Source organism: Anomaloglossus baeobatrachus, chromosome 12, assembly GCF_048569485.1.
Source record: "Anomaloglossus baeobatrachus isolate aAnoBae1 chromosome 12, aAnoBae1.hap1, whole genome shotgun sequence".
Lineage (NCBI taxonomy): Eukaryota > Metazoa > Chordata > Amphibia > Anura > Aromobatidae > Anomaloglossus > Anomaloglossus baeobatrachus.
The window spans coordinates 25,616,963-25,644,697 of NC_134364.1; the positions used below are offsets into that span (position 1 = coordinate 25,616,963).

Here is a 27,735-nt window from a genome sequence, read left to right on the forward strand (position 1 = left end):
ACCGTAAATTCCTTTTCTTCTAGCTCTAATTGGGAGACCCAGCACCCGCCCCTGTTTTTTTGTATACACATGTTGTTCATGTTGAATGGTTTCAGTTCTCCGATATTCCTTCGGATTGAATTTGTTTAAACCAGTTTATTGGCTTTCCTCCTTCTTGCTTTTGCACTAAAACTGAGGAGCCCGTGATCCCACGGGGGGTGTATAGGCAGTAGGGGAGGGGCCTTACACTTTTAAGTGTAATACTTTGTGTGGCCTCCGGAGGCAGTAGCTATACACCCAATTGTCTGGGTCTCCCAATTAGAGCTAGAAGAAAAGGAATTTACGGTAAGTAAACAAAATTCCCTTCTTCTTTGTCGCTCCTTATTGGGAGACCCAGACAATTGGGTGTATAGCTTATGCCTCCGGAGGCCACACAAAGTATTACACTAAAAGTGTAAAGCCCCTCCCCTTCAGCCTATACACCCCCCGTACTGCTACGGGCTCATCAGTTTTTATGCTTTGTGCGAAGGAGGTCAGACATGCACGCATAGCTCCACAGCTTAGTCAGCAGCAGCATAAAGAAATATATACTCCGGCACTCAAATGAATTGTGAAAAAGAGTCCAATATGATGCTCAAAAAACGTCTTTATTATAAATGTATATTATGTCCGACGTTTCTACCCATTTAGGGTCTTCTTCAAGGACTAATATATAATAACAAGAAAAGAAAAAATACAGTGTCAAAACAACATATTGTACTGTATTGTTACATAATAAATGTGGATATTACACATACAAAGGGAAAAGGAAGAGAGAAAGGGCAAGCTCTTCTTACCAAAAAAATATTATTTCAAAACAAATGTGCATGTATATATATAACTACAGACATACGCATATATATCCATGCATGTACGCGCATACACATCAATGAGCATTACATAAAGAATGTATATGAAAAAAACCCACGGGTACATGATAGTAAACAAAAGTACAACAAACTCAACAAATTCCCCTTAGGGGATCAAGCATAGAGTATTAGTACGAGGACTGAGAATCAAGACATACCTATGATAGATGCTATTTAAGGTATATGAATGAGCATCGTAGCACGTCTGGTGAATCAATTATGGATGTCCATAAAAGGGTACTGAAAGGCGAAATATGAAAAGTCAATCTTATGCAAAACTATGAAAGAGAGAGCGGACAGTGGGGGTGGTGTATAGGGTATACCTGAGATACTAAGATGGCCAATGTTAGGAACAGGGCATCCGTTTAGGTAAACAGAGGGACCTCAGTCGTGCTGAAAGAAGGGGATGTGTGTGTCAGATGGGGGTATTATCTGTTGTAACCTGTAACTGGTTACTTCTCCCATGTGGTATCATACAGAAGACTGCGTATAAAGGATCATACTCGTGTCAACTATGGGAAACATGTAGCTAGATGTATGGCACATGTTCCTCTGGAGGACATACCTCACGGTAAATCCAATCTGCACCAGGGGTCCGGGACCACGGTTCAGGTCGGGTTAACCAGTGTAGATAAAGGGTTCACACTGCGTGAAAAAATGATGTATAAGTAAATCAGAACTAAAATCAGATGTACATGTTACTGAGAATTTAGACCAAGCTAAGAGTGTAGTAAAGTTATAGTTACCATATACGTGGGAGTGGGTCTCGAAAATCTGAAAGAATAGGGTGAGACTCAAATGGCAAAGAGGATGACCTCACCGTTGAGGGTTTACCGTACAAAAGTTATACTGTATCCACCGCAAGTTCAGGGGTGATGAGCATATGCTATAGTCAGAAACACATACAAACACATTACATGTAAAGTGATGTCAGAAAGGTGTATGTCACTACCTCTAATGAAAAAACGATTCCTCTAACTGTGTCAGAGACACCATCATACCTCATAAAATGGCAACTGTTGTGGAAAGGTGCGGCTACCTGCAGGGCTTATATGTAGTAAGCAAACATGGAGATGTCACTGAAATGGAGCATATGAGTAAGCTCACTGAATACATAAATCACATGTGGTACATAACGGTGAAGAGACATAACTGACCTGCTAGCAAATGTATAACACTCTAAGTGGGGCTGGCCAAAGGCTCTATAGGGGAGTGGAAAAAAGGAAAAAATGAAAATCAATTCTCCAACATAGATGATAATGGAGACTGTGTCACATACCTGTGTGTGGGATGGTGACCGCATGCAAGGCGCCGGACGCCATGTTAAAACAAGGGGGGGTATTTATGCTAGTAGAAACGTAAGTGTCCAATGCAGGTGGACGGCCTGTGACGTGATTACGTCCTAAGGCGTGATGACCTGTAGTCCCGCGCATGCGTGGTAGGGTCAAACACCGCGTCAGCGGTGTCAGACCCGCGCATGCGCGGAAGACAGAGTCCACACGCCTACACCCAATCGGAGAGGACGGTCAGTGACGTGATAGCGTTAGCAGGCGTGATGACGTGAAGCCCCGCGCATGCGCGGGAGAATCAGACGCCGCGATAGCGGCGCCCGACCCGCGCATGCGCGGGAGGCAAGCCCACACGCCTGCATGTGTACTAGGTGACGGGGGGCGTGTGTGAAGACGCTCCGAGCAAGCGCGGTGTGTAACGCCACCACAGGCGTATCCGCGCCTGCGCGGTGAGCAAACACACACGCGCGCACTAAAGTGGTGAAGTATCCTACGCGCGTGCGCGTAGGGACCCATGGCCGACGCGAGCCCAACGGGGCGGGGCGCCATCGTGGCACCGCGCATCGCGGGCGCGCGAAGGACAGGGGCGCCCGCGCACGCGCAGTGAGGGAAGAACTGTCAGAAGGGGAAAATACAAACCACTGTGAGAGTGCTGGACACAGATCGAAAGTGATGTGCTGGGTGAAATTACATTCAGGTGTTGTGAGTGACCTAAAAGAGAAGAAGGGGAAAATTATTATATTAGCATACACCCCTCTATTAAAAGAATAATGAAACCATACTGCAAAACATTACCAACAAATCAGTATGTCATTCACCATAGGGGGAAACCTAAAGAATCACATCATATTCACGGTTTAACCCATAGGGTTCCAAAGTTCTCAGAGTGTGAATCCAATATGCCTCGCGTTGTTTGAGAATCTTTATCCATTTTCACCACTTATTAAGGGTAGCGTCATGAAGCATTGGTCATTATTACAAACTGCTTACCCCACCGTCTCCGAGTTCTCCCAACCTCCCTTATTCTGTTACAAGAGACCGTTGGGCTCACGTCGGCCATGGGTCCCTACGCGCACGCGCGTAGGATACTTCACCACTTTAGTGCGCGCGTGTGTGTTTGCTCACCGCGCAGGCGCGGATACGCCTGTGGTGGCGTTACACACCGCGCTTGCTCGGAGCGTCTTCACACACGCCCCCCGTCACCTAGTACACATGCAGGCGTGTGGGCTTGCCTCCCGCGCATGCGCGGGTCGGGCGCCGCTATCGCGGCGTCTGATTCTCCCGCGCATGCGCGGGGCTTCACGTCATCACGCCTGCTAACGCTATCACGTCACTGACCGTCCTCTCCGATTGGGTGTAGGCGTGTGGACTCTGTCTTCCGCGCATGCGCGGGTCTGACACCGCTGACGCGGTGTTTGACCCTACCACGCATGCGCGGGACTACAGGTCATCACGCCTTAGGACGTAATCACGTCACAGGCCGTCCACCTGCATTGGACACTTACGTTTCTACTAGCATAAATACCCCCCCTTGTTTTAACATGGCGTCCGGCGCCTTGCATGCGGTCACCATCCCACACACAGGTATGTGACACAGTCTCCATTATCATCTATGTTGGAGAATTGATTTTCATTTTTTCCTTTTTTCCACTCCCCTATAGAGCCTTTGGCCAGCCCCACTTAGAGTGTTATACATTTGCTAGCAGGTCAGTTATGTCTCTTCACCGTTATGTACCACATGTGATTTATGTATTCAGTGAGCTTACTCATATGCTCCATTTCAGTGACATCTCCATGTTTGCTTACTACATATAAGCCCTGCAGGTAGCCGCACCTTTCCACAACAGTTGCCATTTTATGAGGTATGATGGTGTCTCTGACACAGTTAGAGGAATCGTTTTTTCATTAGAGGTAGTGACATACACCTTTCTGACATCACTTTACATGTAATGTGTTTTTATGTGTTTCTGACTATAGCATATGCTCATCACCCCTGAACTTGCGGTGGATACAGTATAACTTTTGTACGGTAAACCCTCAATGGTGAGGTCATCCTCTTTGCCATTTGAGTCTCACCCTATTCTTTCAGATTTTCGAGACCCACTCCCACGTATATGGTAACTATAACTTTACTACACTCTTAGCTTGGTCTAAATTCTCAGTAACATGTACATCTGATTTTAGTTCTGATTTACTTATACATCATTTTTTCACGCAGTGTGAACCCTTTATCTACACTGGTTAACCCGACCTGAACCGTGGTCCCGGACCCCTGGTGCAGATTGGATTTACCGTGAGGTATGTCCTCCAGAGGAACATGTGCCATACATCTAGCTACATGTTTCCCATAGTTGACACGAGTATGATCCTTTATACGCAGTCTTCTGTATGATACCACATGGGAGAAGTAACCAGTTACAGGTTACAACAGATAATACCCCCATCTGACACACACATCCCCTTCTTTCAGCACGACTGAGGTCCCTCTGTTTACCTAAACGGATGCCCTGTTCCTAACATTGGCCATCTTAGTATCTCAGGTATACCCTATACACCACCCCCACTGTCCGCTCTCTCTTTCATAGTTTTGCATAAGATTGACTTTTCATATTTCGCCTTTCAGTACCCTTTTATGGACATCCATAATTGATTCACCAGACGTGCTACGATGCTCATTCATATACCTTAAATAGCATCTATCATAGGTATGTCTTGATTCTCAGTCCTCAGTCCTCGTACTAATACTCTATGCTTGATCCCCTAAGGGGAATTTGTTGAGTTTGTTGTACTTTTGTTTACTATCATGTACCCGTGGGTTTTTTTCATATACATTCTTTATGTAATGCTCATTGATGTGTATGCGCGTACATGCATGGATATATATGCGTATGTCTGTAGTTATATATATACATGCACATTTGTTTTGAAATAATATTTTTTTGGTAAGAAGAGCTTGCCCTTTCTCTCTTCCTTTTCCCTTTGTATGTGTAATATCCACATTTATTATGTAACAATACAGTACAATATGTTGTTTTGACACTGTATTTTTTCTTTTCTTGTTATTATATATTAGTCCTTGAAGAAGACCCTAAATGGGTAGAAACGTCGGACATAATATACATTTATAATAAAGACGTTTTTTGAGCATCATATTGGACTCTTTTTCACAATTCATTTGAGTGCCGGAGTATATATTTCTTTATATTGTATGATTTTTCTCCAGAGCACCTACTATTACTGAGTGGTTGAGCCAGGTTCATCTCCCTCTATATAGTCAGCAGCAGCTGCTGACTATGTCGGATGGAAGAAAAGAGGGCCCATAACAGGGCCCCCAGCATGCTCCCTTCTCACCCCACTTTTGTCGGCGGTGTTGTTAAGGTTGAGGTATCCATTGCGGGTACGGAGGCTGGAGCCCACATGCTGCTTTCCTTCCCCATCCCTCAATTAGGGCTCTGGGTGAAGTGGGATCTTTTCGGTCTCCAGGCACAGGAGACCGTGCTCCATCCACAGCTCCTGAGGACCATGCTGGATAGGAGCCGAGTATCGTTCAGGGACATGGCCCTGCTACTTTGAGGTACTCTGTGTCCCCGTGGGGACCGCGCACAGCAACACTCCAGCATTGCTGGGTGTGCTAGTGCACCGGGGACAGCAGCGCTGACTGCGTTTGTGCCATTACACACTTCAGCGTCGCTGAGTGTGTTCGTGTAGGGGGACTGCCTCGCTGACCGCCGCTGCCATGGTTATCACTACGGCGCGGCTGGGACTGTTAGTGCGCCGGGGACTTCCGCGCCGACCGCGCTTATACGGCGGCCGCGCTTATAACTCGAGTCCCCGGCTTTTGCGGCCTAGTCTCGTGTTCTTCCCGCCCCCAGCCCTGCCAGTCAGGGGAAGGGCGGGACGCTGTACAGGACGGCAGCACTAAGGGCTGGAGCATGCTTTGCATACTCCACCCCCCTCACTCTGCACAGTGGGGCACCAGTTCCCGCACTTTTCTGGGTCACGCCCACGGCTCCCTCCTCTCCTCAGGACGCCGGCAGCCATTCCTCTCAGCTCTGCTAACGCTGGAGAGGAGAGACAAGCTCAGGGAGACCCAGGCAGGATTTCTGGTGCCCACACAACCGCTTTGCGAAGGCGGTAAGCAGCACCTGTGGTGCTGGCCCCACTAGTGCAGAAGTGTACTTATAGATTACATGATTATAGACTATACTTTACACTGTATGGTGCACTGTTGATTTTTGTCTATATACCCTCCTGTATTGCTCAGAGGAGACAACAGCATGTCGTCCACAAATAGCAAGGGTGCCAAAGCACAGACTTACTATGCTGCCTGTGCAGCATGTACGGCTATACTGCCGGCAGGTTCCACTGACCCTCATTGTGTGCAATGCTCGGCCCCTGTGGCACTTTCTCAGCCGGAGCCTCTGCTAAGGGCGGCCCAGGGAGAACCACCTGTTAACACTGTCCAGGTGACAGGGACGGAGTTTGCAGTTTTTACTGAAAGACTTTCTGAGACTATGGCTAAGATATTAGAAGCCTTGCAGTCCAGGCCGGCATCTCAAGCCAGGGGCACTGTGGAATCATTGCCCCCTGGTCCCCCTCAGTTGGAACAGCAATGTCCTCCCGGGGTGTCTCATGGATCCCAGGGTGAGGTCTCTGACACGGACCGCAGCCCCAGACCGATTAAGCGAGCTCGCTATGATATCCCCTCGACATCATCACAATGTTCATGGTCTCAGCAGGACTCTCTGTATGATGAAGCGGAGGTAGCTGATCAGGATTCTGATCCTGAAGCCGCTCTCAACCTTGATACTCCGGATGGGGACGCCATAGTGAATGATCTTATTGCGTCCATCAATGAAATGTTGGATATTTCTCCCTCAGCTCCTCCAGTGGAGGAGTCAGCTTCTCAGCAGGAGAAATTCCGTTTCAGGTTTCCCAAGCGTACAAAGAGTATGTTTCTGGACCACTCTGACTTCAGAGAGGCAGTCCAGAAACACCGAGCTTGTCCAGATAAGCGTTTTTCCAAGCGCCTTAAGGATACACGTTACCCCTTCCCCCCCTGACGTGGTCAAGGGCTGGACTCAGTGTCCCAAGGTGGATCCTCCAATCTCCAGACTTGCGGCTAGATCCATAGTTGCAGTGGAAGATGGAGCTTCACTCAAGGATGCCACTGACAGAGAGATGGAGCTCTGGTTGAAATCCATCTATGAAGCTATCGGCGCGTCTTTTGCTCCAGCATTCGCAGCCGTATGGGCACTCCAAGCTATCTCAGCTGGTCAGGCGCAAATTGACGCACTCACACGTACGTCTGCGCCGCAGGTGGCGTCTATAACCTCTCAAACGTCGGCATTTGCGTCCTACGCTATTAATGCTGTCCTGGACTCTGCGAGCTGTACGGCGGTTGCAGCCGACAATTCGGTGGCAATACGCAGGGCCTTGTGGCTGCGGGAATGGAAGGTAGATTCGGCTTCCAAAAAGTGCTTAACTGGATTGCCATTTTCTGGCGACCGTTTGTTTGGTGAGAGATTGGATGAAATCATCAAACAATCCAAGGGAAAGGAAACATCCTTACCCCAGGCCAAACCAAAAACACCCCAACAGAGGAGGCGACAGTCGAGGTTTCGGTCCTTTCGGGGTGCGGGCAGGTCCCAATTCTCCTCGTCCAAAAGGCCTCAGAAGGATCAGAGGAACTCCGACGCATGGCGGTCTAAATCACGCCCTAAAAAGACCGCCGGAGGTGCCGCTACTAAGGCGGCTTCCTCATGACTTACGGCCTCCTCACACCGCATCCTCGGTCGGTGGCAGGCTCTCCCGCTTTTGCGACACCTGGCTGCCACAAGTAAAAGACCGTTGGGTGAGAGACATTTTGTCTCACGGTTACAGGATAGAGTTCAGCTCTCGTCCTCCGTCTCGATTCTTCAGAACATCTCCGCCTCCCGAGCGAGCCGAGGCTCTTCTGCAGGCGGTGGGCATTCTGAAGGCAGAAGGAGTGGTGGTCCCGGTTCCTCTTCAGCAACAGGGCCACGGTTTCTACTCCAACCTGTTTGTGGCTCCAAAGAAGGATGGGTCCTTCCGTCCTGTTTTGGACCTAAAACTGCTCAACAAACACGTAAGGACCAGGCGGTTCCGGATGGAATCCCTCCGCTCCGTCATCGCCTCAATGTCCCAAGGAGATTTCCTAGCATCGATCGATATCAAGGATGCTTATCTCCACGTACCAATTGCTCCAGAGCATCAGCGCTTCTTGCGCTTCGCCATAGGAGACGAAAACCTTCAGTTCGCGGCACTGCCGTTCGGCCTGACGACAGCCCCAAGGGTTTTCACCAAGGTCATGGCTACAGTAGTTGCGGTCCTCCACTCTCAGGGACACTCGGTGATCCCTTACTTAGACGATCTGCTGGTCAAGGCACCCTCTCAAGAGGCATGCCAACACAGCCTCAACGTTACTCTGGAGATTCTCCAGAGTTTCGGGTGGATCATCAATTTTCCAAAGTCAAATCTGACACCGGTTCAATCGCTGACATATCTTGGCATGGAGTTTCATACTCTTCCAGCAATAGTGAAGCTTCCGCTGGACAAACAGCGTTCACTACAGACAGGGGTGCAATCTCTCCTTCAAGGTCGGTCACACCCCTTGAGGCGCCTCATGCACTTCCTGGGGAAGATGGTGGCAGCAATGGAAGCAGTCCCTTTCGCGCAGTTTCACCTGCGTCCACTTCAATGGGACATCCTACGCAAGTGGGACAGGATGCCGACGTCCCTAGACAGGAACGTTTCCCTCTCTCAGGCAACCAAAGCTTCCCTTCGGTGGTGGCTTCTTCCCACTTCATTATCGAAGGGGAAATCCTTCCTACCCCCATCCTGGGCGGTGGTCACGACGGACGCGAGTCTGTCAGGATGGGGAGCAGTTTTTCTCCACCACAGGGCTCAGGGTACGTGGACTCAGCAAGAGTCCTCACTTCAGATCAATGTTCTGGAGATCAGGGCAGTGTATCTTGCCCTAAAAGCGTTCCAGCAGTGGCTGGAAGGCAAGCAGATCCGAATTCAGTCGGACAACTCCACAGCGGTGGCTTACATCAACCACCAAGGTGGGACACGCAGTCGGCAAGCCTTCCAGGAAGTCCGGCGGATTCTGCTGTGGGTGGAAGCCACAGCATCCACCATATCCGCAGTTCACATCCCGGGCGTAGAAAACTGGGAAGCAGACTTTCTCAGTCGCCAGGGCATGGACGCAGGGGAATGGTCCCTTCACCCGGACGTGTTTCAGGAGATCTGTTGCCGCTGGGGGATGCCGGACGTCGACCTAATGGCGTCACGGCACAACAACAAGGTCCCAACATTCATGGCTCGATCTCAAGATCACAGAGCTCTGGCGGCAGACGCCTTAGTTCAGGATTGGTCGCAGTTTCGGCTTCCTTATGTGTTTCCTCCTCTGGCACTGTTGCCCAGAGTGTTACGCAAGATCAGGGCCGACTGCCGCCGCGTCATCCTCGTCACTCCAGACTGGCCGAGGAGGTCGTGGTACCCGGATCTGTGGCATCTCACGGTCGGCCAACCGTGGGCACTGCCAGACCGACCAGATTTGCTGTCTCAAGGGCCGTTTTTCCATCTGAATTCTGCGGCCCTCAACCTGGTCGAGCCTGCACACTTTCACGAAGCACTATCAGGTGCATACCTATGCTTCGGCAGATGCCAGCCTAGGTAGGCGAGTCCTTCAGGCGGCAGTTGCCCACCTGTAGGACGGAGCAGTTACGGCTCTATTATGAGGTATTATTTACCCACCCAGGGACTGCTTTTGGACGTCCCAATTGTCTGGGTCTCCCAATAATGAGCGACAAAGAAGAAGGGAATTTTGTTTACTTACCGTAAATTCCTTTTCTTCTAGCTCAAATTGGGAGACCCAGCACCCGCCCCTGTTTTTGTATAACACATGTTGTTCATGTTAAATGGTTTCAGTTCTCCGATATTCCTTCGGATTGAATTTACTTTAAACCAGTTTATAATTTTTTCCTCCTCGGGCTTTTGCACCAAAACTGATGAGCCCGTAGCAGTACGGGGGGTGTATAGGCTGAAGGGGAGGGGCTTTACACTTTTAGTGTAATACTTTGTGTGGCCTCCGGAGGCATAAGCTATACACCCCAATTGTCTGGGTCTCCCAATTGGAGCTAGAAGAAAAGGAATTTACGGTAAGTAAACAAAATTCCCTTCATTACAACAATTAAAATATATAAGACGAATGGACTTGATATGGGGGACCCAGCACCTATGTAATAAAGTAATGGACCTATAATCCTTAGCCAAAGGTTATCTATATCTTAGGGCCAGATACAATATATTCGAACCATATGCAGCTCAAACTATCACTATCCGTTGCTATGCTAACTAAGAAAAGTAGTATACATACACATATGTGAAGATCTAACAAAGTAAATATAGATAGTCATCCAAGCCACATGAAATATTACCAGCAGACCAAAAGTCCAAGTCAAATAATGGTGCGGCGTCCCCCAACACTGACGCGCGTTTCGCAGCAACTGTTCTTCGTCCAAATTTTCATTTTATAAGATGCACTGAAATATAAGACTCACCCCAATTTTCGAGTGGGATAAAAGGTTACAAAAAAAGAATGGGGTCTGTCTTATAACCTGGCGGTGTCTTACCGGGAAGGGGGGGTGGGGGCGGCAGCAGCAGTAGTGTAGCAGTGTCACAGGAGGTGGTGGAGTACGATGCCGCTGTGGGCGAGGTGGCAGGTGTCCCAGATGCTCGCTGTGAAGCAGGGACATCCAGAAACTGTAGGCGGTGCGGAGTTTAAAGAAATGGCGCCCGGAGTTTGTGTGTGCGCAGTTTGAGATATCTGCTCAATGACCAGAAGAGATCTCATCTGGGCATGCGCCATTTTCCATAAGTCCGTTGCTTTGCAATCAGTGGGCCAGAGGCGGCGTGTGTGCAGATGAGAGCTTGAGCTAAGAGCTCCCGCTACGCACGCACAGACACTGGGCACCATTATTTGAAGCCCGCACCACCAGCGTTTTCAGGATGGCCCCTGCATCACTGACCACAGCATTGCCCCGGCCTCCTGTGACCATTCTCCACCACCTCCCGGTAAGCTGCATTCGGATTATAAGGCGCACCCCTGATCTGCGTTCCCGCTTGCAGTCAGACCTTAGTAACTTTAGAGCTAGAAAAGGATAGAGAAATAGCTTGAGAGGGAAATTATAGGTATATGGTTAAAATCGCTGTCTCCTATCTATTTTAGCCTGTGACACAGCTTCACAGAAGTACCAAGGTGGTGGCCATGATGTCTTTCAGTAGGGTCCCCAGGTGTCAGTCACCCATGGGTGCCTAACCATCGTGTCTAAGGGGGCCAATGGGAGCGAGCAGCTTCCATCCAAATGCCACTACTTAGCTCCGGCCTCGTCTGTTAGACATAGATGCTGGCTTTGTAATATCTGGCATTTTGCCGCCTGTGGAGGGACCTCAGCTCCTGAGTCCCCTCCACACATGCGCATTCGTTCCCAGGACATTTATTCACTTCCTAATGTGGGATGGCTTTAAAGGGAATCTATGGCAGGTTTTTTCCACCTAATCTGAGAGCAGCGTAATGTAGTGTCAGAGATCCTGATTCCAGCAATGTGTCACTCACTGAGCTGTTTTGTGTAGTTTTGATAAAATCAGTTTAATCAGCAGTAGATTATCATTACAGGACTACTTGGCGTGCTGCAGGTAGTCCAGCATATTCATGAGGTTTGTATAATTGATAGATCTGCAGCAGAGAAAACAGTGATTTTATCAAAATAACAGCAAAGAGCTCAGTAAGTGACACCGCTGGAATCGGGATCTCTGCCCCTACATTATGGGTGAGCAAGAACCTGGTGACAGCTTCCCTTTAAATCGGATCTGATTGGTATATTCACGCCACATGTAGTCCAGGGAACTTGAATCAGACATTGGCTGCGTTAATGCGGCCATGTAGATATTACCCTGAAATGCTGCGGTATTTCAGAGAATACTTAACAGACTCCGGGCTGCTTTTCAATTTATGTACAACGAGACCAGACCCCTTCGGTTCCCCCTTGAACTGTCAGGAGTCTCCCTATACTCATTGACGTCCCTGGACTATCGGGTCGTCACAGGGTATTGCACAATCTGCCTTTCTGTGCAATATCCACCTCCTTCTTGGTTACGGGTCCCCAACTACATGGTGTTGCCTACATCAGCTGATTAAAATCCTAGGAACACTCTGCACCACAACCACCAGACACACCAGTGGACGGCCTGAGTGGAATAGGGTCGCCCACTAGGGGGGTTGGTAAGGGGAGGGCAGGAGTGTCAGAGTAGAGAGAAGTGAAGGAGAGAGGAGGTCAGGAGCCGGGCTCCTAGGAAGCCATCTAGGTGGCAGAGGGTGCTCTGGGCCTAGAGGACCAGGGGATCGTGACAAGGGGCACGGAACTGTCGAGGACAGCCGGCGGCCTTGTACCATCACCGGGCTAGGACCAGGGCACGACTGGGTACGTGGACCCTAGGTCAGGGAGTAGCTCCAGGCAACCTGACAATTTACCTGATGAGGACGGAGCTTTCAAGATCCGCTCTCCACCTGCTCCAAAATCGGGGTACTAGCGCAACGAGGGGGATAGGACTTTCCACAAAAACGGTCCAGAAAATCCCAAGCGTGAACCCTGAGAGCAGGCTCCCACACTTAGCCACAGCGGGGAGCGGGACCCGACTAGTCCTATACTACTGGGACCAACAGAAATGTGAACTTAGTGCCAGGAGGCAGGTCACAGATCACCAGGCACCACCATTGGGGACGGGACCCGAACTAAGCTCCCCTTAGCGGCAGCGGTATCCAGAACTTTGGTTTATCCAGTTGTCGGTGACAGCTTAACAGACTGAGTGAGTACGAAAGTGACCCCTTCGCTCCCCACGGCACTCCCCGAACACCATCATCGAGTCCCGGGGCATTCCCCCTACTCGTGGAAGGTCCTAACGTCCGGCTGCCCCATTCCATCACCCCCGAGTACTCCCAACTGCAGCGGTGGTACTCCAAATTACCACATACCATGGGTGGTGTCATGAACTCTAATACATCCTTTTTCTCCTGGCGGAGGGTGCTGGAAGGAGAATTGAGCGGGCTTGACTAGTGCGAAGCGTCACATGCCACCATTGAAGACTGTACCAGGTAGACCAGTGATGATGGTGACCAGTAAAAAACAGCTCTGGAGCTAATGCTTTACAAGAATAATGAAATACAGTGGAACCTTGGTTTACGAGAACAATCCGTTCCGGGACTGTGCTTGTTAACCAAGATACTCGTCTAGCAAAGCAAGATTTCCCATAGGAAATCATTACAATGCAGACAATTTATTCCACAACTTGTTCAATGTCCCATCCTGGTCCCCTATTGTGCCATTCCACACACAAACGCGCGCACACATATTATGCTCACCTTACCTTCCGCTCCCTTACCGGCCTCCTTGTTCTTGTTGTTTGCCGCTACAGAATGTGTATCGGCTAACCATCGCGACCGATGCCGGACCTTCCATTGCCAGCGTGCTGACGTCAAAGGCAGGAGCCGTTTTTGCCTCTGATTGGTCAACGTGCTGCCTTTGAGTAGCGGCTGACAGCGGAAGTTCCTCCCTTGTCGTGATGGTTACCGATACACATCCTGTACCGGCGAACTACAAGAACCAGGAGACCGGCGATGGAACGGAAGGTAAGGTGAGCATAATATGTGTGTGTGTGTGTGCTTGTGTGTGTTTGTGTGGACTGCAAGAGCGGATCAGAGCGCGGTGGATGTACGGAACCGGAAGTGTGTGCGGAGAGAATTGTCTCGTACAGCAAAGCTTTCTCGTAAACAGAGTTACAAATTTACAGCAAGCTTTGCTCGTTTACCAAAATACTCGCTAACTGGGTTACTCGTAAACCGAGGTTCCACTGGACAAGAAGAAACTATGAGGAAAAGAATTGAAAAGGCTTTAAAAGAATCCCTACTGATGGTACGGGGGGTTTCTGACTCCTCTGTTGGGGGAGAATAGGATCAGGAATATTGGAGTGCAATCCCTAATCCTATACCCATGGGCGATAAACCAGAGGTGTTTACAAGTGCCTTACTCTCTTCTCTCACTTTAATGGGGCTCTGGGATGAGCTACCTATAACTATCTATAGGTGATCGGAAGACTTATACCTATTAAGTCATTTGAGCGCCTTTTAACCCCTTCATGACATTAATATACAGTTGCGTCATGTCTTGTCCCTGCCTTAGATGTTGGCTTGTAGACAATCATTTGCCTCCTAACAGCTGTGGGGTGAAGAGGAGCTGTGGTTTACAGAATAGCCCGCCACTCCAAACGGTAAAGAACGAAGAGAAAAATAAGACACAGAAAACGGGTTTATTTTGGTTAGGATAGGAAGAGGAGCTGTTAACCTGTTAAATGCCGCTATCCTCCTCTGACAGTGGCAGTTAATGCCCGCCGGCATGGGGGCACATCATTCCGCACTCTCATCAGCATCATCACGGTGATATAGCTATTCTGCTCTGAATCAAAGGTCAGATGACGGGATCACCAGTGAGGCCTCATCAATAGCAAGCGCTTGAAGAAAAGACCTGCATTCTTGTGAGCATGATCGGTTTCTGTATATTGACCTTATATACCTAAAGGTATATGACCTTTAAGTCTGAGAAATACAGAAATGTAGAGTCTTGTGTGGCGACCCAAGGCTTCCATTGCCACAGAGATATTGCACCTCAGCCAGAGGTGTGGTATCCCATCTCGGGTAAGAATGGGGTCATCTACCGGTTCCCAGACAACACCTGCACACACCAATTGGTAGGCATACACTGGGTCAGGGATAGTGGCAGTAACCCCCCCATAGATGATCTGGTCATGGGGCCGTAAGTCCCATCCACTGGTCCCAATGGTGAGGGGTGGGGCCTAGCCAGAGGGAGTGTGGGAGGAGTCAGGTGGTAGAAAGAGGAATCTGGGAGTTCAAGTTGAGGCAGTCTGTCAGAGAGAGTGAAGAGAGGAGGTGGGCTGTCAGGAGAGGACAGCAGACTGAGAGGAAGACAGGAGGAGGTTCCTGGTGAAGATCCTGGGGTCTTGTTAGGCCCAGGTGACACCGAAAGAAGGGATTCCAGGGTCCACGGAAGGGCAATTGTCCCGTGACCTGTTCCACTAGAAGATCGGGTGGAGGGATCTGGCTGCAACCCAGGGACAGTCCCTAGACTGAGAGAAGAAAGACATTACTCTTAGTGAAACCGACGGCCGGGAGATTGCTTCAAGTACCCGAGGCCACAACCCGCCACAGATCACCGGTAAAGGTGAGCAAGATACGACTGAGGTCAGCCACCTTTGTACAGGCCCTGTGGTGGAGGCGCAGGACAGCATAGCACAGTTTGGCGTTAAAGAGACAGCCAGAAAGGACAAATAGAGGGGTGCACCGGTACTGACCCTTGAACTATCCGGGATCGGCGGAGGTCCCTGACAGCTGATCCTGGCACTCCGTGGGTAACCGGTGAGCTACCGCATTGAACTGCACAGTCAGTAAACATCTGAACTGCAAGCCCTGTGTCGTCTGATTTATCCTGCACCGCATCCACAAGCACCATAAACTTTACCAAGCACCAAAGGTTGCCCCGGGGTACCCGCTCTACCTGTGGAGAGCAAGAAACACCTTAGCTGCCATAACATCAGCCCCGGAGGTCCCTTTCAGCAACTGTGGCTCCATAGCTGCAAATTACCACAGGTGACGTCACGAACATATTATAAACTTTATTATCATCATCTCCCCCCATCCATACCGCCACATAATTGACCCCGCCAGGGTCACGGAGTCGGGCCCCGCCACCGCTGACTACCCTGGACTAGTCTGGCCCGACACTGAGTCACCTAAGGCCCTGGGGCGGGCGAGTCACTTGCATGTGAGATAAGAAAATATTTTATAGACAAAAATAAGACCTTGAATTTTGAGACAGACAACACTGCGGCTAGTATATGACCCATCTCTTCCAACAAGCCTACAACCTACAATAGCCCTCAGTCCAGTACACCACTGCACAACCAGCTCTGTCCTCACTTATCGTACCATCACCCATTCCCTGTAGACTGTGAGCCCTCGCGGGCAGGGTTCTCTCTCCTCCTATACCAGTCTGTTTTATACTGTTAATGATTGTTGTACGTATACCCTCTTTCACTTGTAAAGTGTCATGGAATAAATGGCGCTATAATAATAAATAATAATAATAATACTTAAACAAAATGTACTAATGTAATAATAAAGTATTTAAAATCTAGAAATACAGAAACTATTAACCCTTCTTTATCAACAGGACACTGATGGGTTGCCCTGATAGCCGGGGGGTCTGCTGAAGACCTCCATTCTTGTCATCAATATATGGTGAAAGCCAGTGTTTAGCTGGCATTTCATAGGAGAACATGATTTTCGCTATTCATAGATGCTCTGCTCTCTGCTATGTATAGTATAAGCGATCAACAATATCAACAATATTGGAACTTTAAAACGCACCAATCACCAGGATTTTCCTATATAACCTATAGCCAGGGCTATACTGGCACTATCAGGCTGATTCTATACATACCTGTAATGGTCAGCTAGGATGTATAGGTTTTAACATTTAAGAAAGTAAAGTTTGTAAAATCAGCAGCTTGTTGAGTGACAGCAGCTTTAGATCAGATAATAGCTGGGGGGTATTCATAGTTATCCCCTCCCCCTGATATTTATGCTAATTCTATTATAGAATCGATTTACTTTGACTAGAAGGACCTGTGCTGATGTCATACCCATGTGACCAGAAAAGGCGGGGCCTCAGCCAACATAGCTGATACCAGAAAGCAACATTTTTCTGTTGGCTGAGGCCCCTCCCCTTCTCGTCACATGGGTATGACATCAATTTAAAGTAAATTGAAAGTTTATTAGATTTTCACTCGGTAAAGTGATTAACTGGAATACATTAGATATTAAAGCTATGCATTCATAATGTAATTTTACAAAAAAAAATCCAAAAAAATGATTTACCCTGTAGAGCAAAAGTGTAACAATGTTTTGAACTTTTGATCTTCAGGCTCCATATCTCACCATCCACTGCAGCTTTGAGTGTGAGGCTGCCATCATTTTATAGACAATCAACTTAGCTATCTCATACATAAATCCATAAATATACATAAATAAAACTGTTTAGCATATGATTAGTTATGCAGATTCTTATGTCACTGCATTGTTACTGTTTCACTACTAAAATTCTAAATTTTAATTTGTGTTATTTTGTTAGTAATTTTTGTAATTCCACCTATTGGAGATCAGCACTGTCTGAATCCTCCTGGGCATACTCTAGATTAGATTCAAACAAGTCTTGACCGAAATCTGATCCCAGGTCTATTGTACACGTTCCCAATGTTGGGGCATACCGGTTGACTCACTGGGGTCTGTATACAGCTTTTTGTTAAACTCTACTCCCTAAGTGTTCTATTGGGTTGAGGTCTGGGGACTGTGTGGGCCAATCCAGCACCTCTACTTCATTGTCATTGAACCATTTCTTCACTAATCTCCATGTATGTTTCGGGTCTGTGTCCTGCTAGAACACTGTCGTCCTTTTCATACCCATAGTACTCGAGTGTACAAAGTAACTTGGCCTTGTAGCATACCCACATATAGCTTAGCACCGAGACCACCATCGATCCTGGTCAAGTATCCAACGCCTTTATCATCAGGCATCCTCCACCGAACTTGACAGTTTCTTCAATTTCTTGATCCCGTTGACCCCTTTTTCCCTTGTTTGTTCCAGACCCATTTGCCCCCATCAGAGCCATCTATTGACTTTCATTTCATCGCTCCAATCACCCATTTCCAATCTTCTACTGTCCACTTTTTGTACTTTTTTTGCAATCTCGAACAAATGCGTCTTATGACGATATTCAAGTCGAGGCTTCTTCACCTTTTTTCAGACCACCATTCCAGGCTTGCTTGCATGGACGTCTGTGATCTCCCTATTAGGAAACATATGAGCCAACTCCACTGCCATATTTGTCGCTCCATAACTGGTAGATCTTGTGATGAGCCAACTTGTTGACGCCGATATTTTGCCTGGACATCCATGTCTTGGCTTTTGAATGGAAGAACGGACTTCATTTTGTAGTCTTCCAACTATCATGGCAGTTTGGCAATTTTCTTGGCTGAGAGACTGCTATCAATAAGCTGGATGATGCTATTTCTCTTTTCTTGGGAAATCAATTTCATGGCTGCTCCTTGATTCGAAACAGTGTCTTTTCACTTGGGAATCGACCTAATAACACACTGAGCTATTCGGAAATGTGACAAAAGGTTGTAATTAGTGCTGAGTGAGCACTAGCATGCTCAGGTGCTTGGTACGAGTAACAAGCAGTCGGATGCCCGGACGGGCTCGACTTAAGTACCAAGCATAATGGCAGTCAATGAGTTACTCGAGCATTTATCTGGAAGATCTTCCTGAAAAATATTTGAGTTTCCCATTGACTTCCATTATGCCCTGTACTCTAGTTGATCCCTTCCAAGCATATGACCTGCTCTTTTCAAGTACTGAGCAACTGAGCATGGTAGTGCTTGCTCATGACTAGTTGTAATTGGTATACAGGAAGAAAGATTTTTCAAACACCAGCAGCAAAACTGTAACAATGTGCAATGACATGACAAGAATCTGCATAACTAATCATATGGTAATTCATTGCAAGTCAAATTTAGGTATGATATAGCCAAGATGATTGACTATATAATGAAGGTAGTCACACGCCCAAAGCTGTAGTGGATGGTGAGATATGTAGTCTGAAAGTTAAGTTCAAAACATTGTTACCCTTTTTTCGTCTCTGTTTCAGGGCATTACTGCTCTTACTAGTGTATGGGGCCTAGTGAAGGGAAGGGGCCTGGGGTAATTATTTTGCTTTATTAAGGCCTGGGTCGCATCATAGTCACTCCCTGCAGAAAGTTTGGCTGCAGCTCCGGGGGCTGAACGTGTTACTTCAGCTGTCACATGTGGTGGTGCCAAGGGCAGTGGGTCGAGTAGTACGCATCATTACGTAGCCCAGCGTGCAGTAGCGTGATGAGGTTATCTCATTGCTGTAGGCAATGAGGAACCATGCAGAGGTGGTGAGGATGTGGCGGGGAATTCGTAAGCGCTCCATGGAGGAGTTGAAAATTACATGTCCTAATATTTACTGAGGAGGGAAGGGAGGGGAGCAGTTTGTTAGTATGTGGGTGCATTATCGGGCAATAGGGAAAATTGTGAAAGGGGGCATAATAGTAAGAGGAGCACTGTGTAGGGGTATATTACACAGAGGGGCAATGTGTGGGGGCTATTATGCTATTATACAGAGAGGCAGCGTGTGTGGGGGAATATGTACAGAGGGTTAGTTTGTGGGGGTATATTATACAGAGAGGCTATTATACAGAGGGGCAATGTGTTTGGGTATAATATACAGTGGGGCAAGGTTTGGAGTAATATTTTAATGGGGCATTATTTGTGGGGGGATATTCTACAGAGGGGCAGTGTGTGTGGGGGATATTATACAGAGGGGCAGTGTGTGTGGGGAGGATATTATACAGAGGTGCAGTGTGTGGGGGTATATTATAGAAAGGGGCAGAGTGTGTGTGGGCAGATAAGTTTAGCTTAGAAAAAAGACGTCTCAGAGATTTCATTTCTATGTATAAATACATGTGTGGTCAATATAAAGGACTGGCACATGACTTATTTCTTCCAAAGACAATACTAAGGATCAGGGGGCACTCAAAGCGAGTGGAAGAAAGGCGATTCCGACAGCTAAATAGGAAAGTGTTCTTTACAGTTAGAGCAGTCAGACTGTGGAATGCCGACCACAAGAGGTAATGATGGCAGACACTATAACAGCTTTTAAAAGAAGGCTGGATGATTTGTTTTCAGTACACACAACATTGTTTGTTGGTATAAGTGACTTGGGGACAAAATATAGAATTAGTGGAGGAAGGTTGAACTAGATGGACCTAGGTCTTTTTTCAACCTATGTAACTATGTGTGTGTGGGATATACAGAGGGACAGTGTGTGTGGGGGGGGATATTATATAAAGTGGCAGTGTGTGGGGGGGGATACAGTATTCTACAAAGTAGCAGTGTGTGAGGGGATATTATATTTACTAACTTTCTATGGGAAATACTTCATTTTCTGGAACTACTTCAAGGGTGCCAACACTTTTGGCCATGGCGCTGTGTGTGTGTGTGTGTGTGTGTGTGTGTGTGTGTGTGTGTGTGTGTGTGTGTGTGTGTGTATGTTGGAAACATTTTTGTTGGTGGCTAGGTGATGGTGACATTGGAGGTGCTATGGTGTCCTCTCTTTGTGCAGTGGGTATGTGACTGTTTTCGATGTCCACAAATCTATCATTTTATGACATTGAAATCACATAATACAATGTTGGTTGGATTAGGCTACTTTCACACATCAGTTTTTTGGCATCAGGCACAATCCGGCGTGTGCCTGATGCAACGGATCCGGTGCAGAATATTCAAAAACTGATGCGCCGGATCCTTATTTTTAGACGGATCCGGTATACCTGATCCATCAAAAAAAAGTTTTTGCATCCGTTTTGTCCGTTTTTTTTTTTTGCTAGATCCGTTTTTTAACAATAAATTGGAGCATGCTCAGTTTAAAAAAACGGATCCGGCGTCCATAGGCTTCCATTGTAAATCACGCCGTATCCAGCGTGATGCGTTTTTTTTGTTGTCAGAGACAAAAAACGTTACAAGAGACGTTCCATCCGGCTGGCGCATTAGCCAATTATGACGGATCCGGCAAAAGCCGAATGCAACGCGAGGCCATAAGGCACAATCCGGCGCTAATACAAATCAATAGGGATAAAAAGGATCCGACGCCGGATCTGTTTTTTAACCGTTTTTTTCCGGATTGTGCCTGATGGGAAAAAACTGATGTGTGAAAGTAGCTTTACTGACGTGTTCGGGGGAATCTGTAAATAGATAAATAAAATATTTGTTTGTACTTCAAAATTCATCGATATTTATATAGGCTGGAGAATCCGTAAACCTAATATACAGATGCTGGGAAGAGAATCGATTTTCTAGTTCTTACAATACAGGAGAGAGGCCACGAAGCTCCAGGATTGGAGGACCTCTCTCCACCGCTGTTCTCCTTCCCCTCTCACCTGTCTCTGTAGCTTCCGCCCACGTCTGCCTCCATCCCTCCATCCCTCCCTCCATCCCTCCCTCCCTGCTGCTTCCTCTTCTCATTTCAGACCCTGCATCTCCAGCTGTCAGCCTCCATGTTTGTAAGTCTCCTGATTCTGTTCGCAGCTCATGAGATGATGCGTTTTGCCTTCTTTTTCTGTTTGATTTCTATATAGCTCTTCCTTTCGGCAGCTCCCTGTGATCTGGGCGGTCAGACGGGTTCTTGTAATGTGTTAGTGGGGTCTACAATTATTGAATTTCTCTGTATTTAAAGTGACGCTGCTTTATCCCTTTGCTCAGTAACGATGTATATTGTGAAACTAATTACATATGTTGTAAATCCGTAGGCAAATAATCGGGACAACAATAGCTGTTCATTGTATGGAGCAAAGGATTAGAATAATCTGACATTTAGCGTTCTCTTATGTGCAGAAAATATATCTACTAACATCCGATCTATGTTTATAAAGCATCATCATTGCTCATCTAGAACATGTATACCAACCACATTACATAGAAATCCGTCCTTCCATCATACATTCATTTTTTGGCCTTTTATGTATTGCAAGGTCTGCCCTCCAGTGGAGAGATGAGGAAACTACTCGCAGATAAGACCAATACTTATTCCTTTCTCTTAAGATATAGATATCTATCTAGTTGAATAAACAATGCACGGATAGAGTCGGAATCTTTTTGCTTACGTTATAATTAGGGATGATCGAATACTTCGATTATTCGGCTTCGCGAATATTTTACGAATACCTCGCCGCTATTCGACTATTCGATGCGCAATGTAAGTCTATGGGAAGACCGAATAGTTCATTGTTATTCGGGTTTCCCATAGACTTACATTGCGTATCGAATATTCGCGAATAGTGGAATAGCGGCGAGGTATTCGGAAAATATTCGCGAAGCCGAATAATCGAAGTATTCGATCATCCCTAGTTATAAGTTATACTCCTTGGCTAGGTCCTTTCCGGAGGGGTATCTGGCTGTTTTCCGTGTCGAGACTCCTAACAGAGGCTCCATGGAGCTTTTCTGATTTGCACACTTCCCAGGGGGCAATGCACCTAGGATTTCACTGTGTTGAGCGCCTTCGCTGGCTGCCGGCAGTGTTTTGTCTTGCTGGTCTACTAGACATTGCTCCCACCTGGCCATTATCCTAGACCACACTGATGAGGGGCAATACCCCGAAACCGCTGTCTGTGGATGGATCCCTGGCCTTGGTATTTCCCTTTTCATATCTTTAAACTCGTCAAGAGCTAGATATTGACTAAAAGGGCCACTTAATATGGTAGTTATTGTGGTCTCCTAAAAAGAGCCACTCCTTGGCTAGGTCCTTCCCGGAGGGATACCCGGCTATTTTCCATGTTGAGACTCCTTACAGAAGCTCCACAGACCTTTTTGATTGGCATACTTCCCAGGGGGCAATGCACCTAGGATTTCACTGTGTTGAGCGCCGTTGCTTGCACACATTATAATGCTGTCAGGAGACGTAACCTGCTGACAGATTCCCTTTAAAGGTATTGCACTTTATTTTTCTAAGCCAAATCAAGAACACTACTATATACTTTTAAAGTATATATATATATATATATATATATATATAAAAAAAAATAGTTAAAGGAACTAAAAAATGTAGTAGGAGTTTTGAATGGGAAGGGCGAATGTCAAAGATGCAGTGGCGTTTTCTAGTGGTATATGCACATTTCGGATATCTAAAATCATCACTGTATTTTTGATGCTTAAAGGGGTTTTCCAGGAAAATAAATTAAATAACGTAAGGAAATGTCATTATAAATTCCTAAATAGTGTTAATTAGCAAATCACAATCTTTTTGTCAACAGAGGAGATCACTGAAGGGTTAAATTGGCCGCCACCTTGTTACAATGGCAGAAAACTGATCTAAACTGTTAATAGGACAGGTGGCAATAGGCATGTGTAGTAAAAAGCACCATCCACTTACCTTCCTGTGTAGGAAGTTGTGCTTCCAGAGGATATCCTTCTACTATAGATTTTAGGGGTGCTGCGGTAAGAAGAGGCTGCTTGCACTGCTGTCCACCCTCCCTATATGATCTAATACTGGAGATGCGAGGTGTGCTGAGGTAAGAGGAAGCTGCTAACATTGCTGTCCACCATGTCTATATGATCTAATTCTAGAGATTCCAGGGGTGTTAAGGTAAGAAGAGGCTGCTCTCACTGCTGTCAACTTGGTCTGTATGATCCAATACTAGACATACTAAGGTTGCCGAGGTAAGAGTCTGCTCACACTGCTGTCCATTATGTCTTTCTGATGTAGTACTGGAGATATTAGGTGTGCTGAGGTAAGAGGCTACTTACAATGCTTTACACCAGGTGTTTCTGATCTAGTATTATAGAAGTATGCTGTGGATAAGAAGCACAGATAGGCTCTTATCTGGTGGGATATGATGGATATGATAAGACAACATGTAAGATACTCACCTGTAGAAGTTGTGCCAGTCACAACTCCTACATATGCATAAAATGGCGTCTGCTGCAGCCCCGGAGTGACATATTGCAGATGTGGAAGAAGGAAACCGGGATTTGCCGTGCTGACATCAAACATGCAAGAGTTGATTAATTCCTCTTTTATTTAGTCAGGTCTACGCGTTTCGGAGGATGCAGCCTCCTTCTTCAGGACAATTATGACAAAGTTGAATTTTCTGTCATAATTGTCCTGAAGAAGAAGGCTGCATCCTCTGATATCAGCACGGCATATCCCGGTTTCCTTCTTCCCCATCTGATCTAGTATTAGAGATACTAGGTGTGCTGAGGTAAGAAGAGGCTGCTCTCACTGCTGTCGCTCTGTCTATATGATCTAACTTTGGAGATATCAGGGGTGTTGAAGTAAGAAGAGGCTGCTCTCACTGCTGTCACTCTGTCTGTATGATCTAACTTTGGAGATATCAGGGGTGTTGAAGTAAGAAGAGGCTGCTCTCATTGCTGTCACTCTGTCTATATGATCTAACTTTGGAGATATCAGGGGTGTTGAAGTAAGAAGAGGCTGCTCTCATTGCTGTCACTCTGTCTATATGATCTAACTTTGGAGATATCAGGGGTGTTGAAGTAAGAAGAGGCTGCTCTCATTGCTGTCACTCTGTCTATATGATCTAACTTTGGAGATATCAGGGGTGCTGAGGTAAGAAGAGACTGCTCTCATTGCTGTCGCTCCGTCTCTATGATCTAACTTTGGAGATATCATCGGGTGCTGAGGTAAGAAGAGGCTGCTCTAACTGCTGTCACTCTGTCTATATGATCTAACTTTGGAGATATCATGGGGTGCTGAGGTAAGAAGAGGCTGCTTTCACTGCTGTCACTCTGTCTCTATGATCTAACTTTGGAGATATCAGGGGTGCTGAGGTAAGAAGAGGCTGCTCTCACTGCTGTCACTCTGTCTATATGATCTAACTTTGGAGATATCAGGGGTGCTGAGGTAAGAGGAGGCTGCTCTCACTGCTGTCACTCTGTCTCTATGATCTAACTTTGGAGATATCAGGGGTGTTGAGGTAAGAAGAAGCTGCTCTCACTGCTGTCCACCATGTCCTTCAGAATGAGAATGCATGGCATAGCTTATCTCCAGGTCACAGCAGTGGAGTTTGCCTCTACACATCCTGAACCTCACCTGTCCTATCAGTCTAGACCAGGTTTGTGTCCATGTAATAAGACAACAGCCATCTTCATTGTATAGTGATTACCTTCTTAGAGAAAACTCTTAAGATTTAGCAAATAAATATTTTTAGGAATTTTTGTTCCCTTTTGTTATTTAGAGTTTCCTATTTCCAGAGAACCTCTTTAATGGCAATTGTCATATTGTTTTGAACATCTAATTATGTTTCAATTTTTGGTGTCACTGTAAAGTATAATTCAATCACTGACCCCCTCTCATGGCTTCATTCAGCTGATCAGTGTGGGTGCAAAACCTCCAATCATTTATTGATGGCATACCCTAATTTGCAGGATTTCTCTACTGTCTACATGGCTATGCACAATGTCCAAAATGATGATGCAAATTTTCATGAGGCTCTGAAGGTTGGAGTGTTTGCTTGTTGTTGTTTCTCTTTTTGTTGGTCTAGCCTGAAGATAGGCCATGAATGTCCAGTAAAGTGCCTTTGAAGGGAACCTGTCATGTCCAGAAATGCGGTTTACCTGCAGCTATAGGGGGTAACTATTTCAACATTTAAACCATGTAGTCTGTTTACTAGAAGAGCGTGCGCAAGGAGAAAATTAAGTAATTTCCTCCCTTAAGCCGCTTGTTTCCAGTCATCAGTGTGTTGCAAGGAGCTCTTACAGTTAACGCTTACACTATACAATGAACACAGCTGCAATCACTCACCTGCACAGTCTGCTCTGCACCCACGTACTGCAGAGCTCGCTGTCAGTCAATGTGATGGGGATTGATTACAGCATGCCCTCTATATAGTGATTGTGACTGTAACTGCTTTCTAAACCTCCCGATGACTGGTAACAAGCGGCTACAGGGAGGATATAACTTCATTTTCTCCCTGTAGCTGCTGCTACACAGCATGTAAATACTATTTAACTTCAGATTACCTCCATATATGGATGTAAATAGCATTTATGGATGTGACCGGTCCCCTTTAAAGATTAGAGGATACATGATCCTACACATTTACAATTCATTTTATGCCATGATAAACTAAAGAAGGTGACATGTAATGTGACTGTGGCATAACATTATCTTTTGTGCTTGTGTTCAGGTAAAGATGGAGACCAATATTTTCATCTCCTTGGTTTATCCCATGCTGGCGATAATGATCTGTTCAATGAATCCAGCTTTTGGTCATAGCGTACGAAGCCCGGATCGAGTGTCGGAGGCAGACATCCAGCGGTTGCTTCATGGGGTGATGGAAGAGCTGGGAATTGCAAGGCCAAGAGTGGAGTACCCGGCACACCAGGCAGTGAACATTGTGGGGCCGCAGAATATCGAAGGTACTTGACAACAGCAGTATTAGTTTGCTCAGTATTAAGGGGGCTTTACACGCAACAACATCACTAACGGTAACGAGATGTCGTTGGGGTCACGGAATTCGTGACGAACATCCGACCTCGTTAGCGACGTCGTTGCGTGTGACACGTACGAGCGACCGCTAACTATCAAAAATTCTCACCTTATCGTTGATCGTTGACACGTCTTTCAAATCCCAAATATCATTGCTGATGCAGGACGCAGGTTGTTCGTCGTTCCTGAGGCAGCACACATCGCTACGTGTGACACCCCGGGAACGAGGAACAACACCGTACCTGCGTCCTCCGGCAACGAGGTGGGCGTGACTTTCCTGCGGCTGCTCTCCGCCCCTCCGCTTCTATTGGACGCCTGCCGTGTGATGTCACTGTGACGCTGCACGAACCGCCCCCTTAGAAAAGAGGCTGTTCGCCAGCCACAGCGACGTCGCTAGGAAGGTAAGTATGTGTGACGGAAACTAGCAATATTGTGCGCCACGGGCAGCGATTTTGCCCGTGACGCACAAACGACGGGGGCTGCGTGTAAAGCCCCTTTTAGACTTCATAAACTGTGTGCAGTTGTTACTTGCACAATTTGTAATTTTTCTTTTTTCTTCCTATGGACATGCTTTATATTGATTCATGGCTACAGCATAAAAACTTTTGTTATTAAGGAAAATGATAGGGGCTAAGAGGGAAGACCAAGTTGGCCTTAAGGGGGCTTTACACGCTACGATATTGTTAATGTTTGATCATCGGGGTCACGTTGTTAGTGACGCACATCCGGCATCATTAACAATATCGCAGCGTGTGATACCTACCAGCGACCTTAGGCGACCTCGTCCCAAACTCAAAAATCAGTAAGGGTTGTTTAGCGTTGTGATTCATCGCTCATGCGGCAGCACACATCGCTATGTGTGACACCGCATGAGCGAGGAACGTCTCCTTACCTGCCACCGGCCCCAATGCAGAAAGAAGAGGTGGGCGGGATGTTTACATCACGCTTGGCTCCGCCTCTCCGCTTTGATTGGCCGGCCGCTGTGTGACGTTGCGGTGATGTCACTGTGATGCCGAACGTCCCTCCCCCTTGAAGGAGGGATTGTTCGGCAGTCACAGCGACGCCGCCGACCAGGTAAGTATGTGTGACGCTGCCGTAGCGATATTGTTCGCTACGGCAGCGATCACAAACAATCACATGCGCGACGGGGGCGGGTACTTACACGCTCGCTATCGCTACAAATTGCTAGCGATATCGCTACCGTGTAAAGCCCCCTTTATTCTCTACTGAACCTGTTGATTTCCATGGGATCTAATGGCCAATACTGTGTTTGCGGCCTCACCAGAAGGCATATGGTTTTCAACGTTCCTGAGCTTTTTGTT

General features: G+C 47.0%; 1 protein-coding gene and 1 long non-coding RNA gene across 2 annotated transcripts in view; both read left to right on the forward strand.

Annotated features, from left to right (window-relative positions):
- The window catches only part of LOC142257967 (neuroendocrine protein 7B2-like), a 229,620-nt gene that overhangs the window by 147,324 nt on the left and 54,561 nt on the right, over positions 1 to 27,735 (forward strand). The window contains exons 1-2 of the mRNA XM_075330308.1: positions 21,373 to 21,473; positions 26,112 to 26,343. Of these exons, the coding sequence (XP_075186423.1) occupies positions 21,468 to 21,473; positions 26,112 to 26,343 (238 nt within the window). The 5' untranslated portion in view covers positions 21,373 to 21,467. Of the gene's footprint in view, positions 21,474 to 26,111; positions 26,344 to 27,735 lie in introns of the transcript that reaches the window.
- On the forward strand, positions 4,224 to 4,930 carry LOC142257996 (uncharacterized). The gene is made up of 3 exons (XR_012727690.1): positions 4,224 to 4,293; positions 4,395 to 4,474; positions 4,647 to 4,930. It is a non-coding gene; the product is annotated as an uncharacterized LOC142257996 (long non-coding RNA).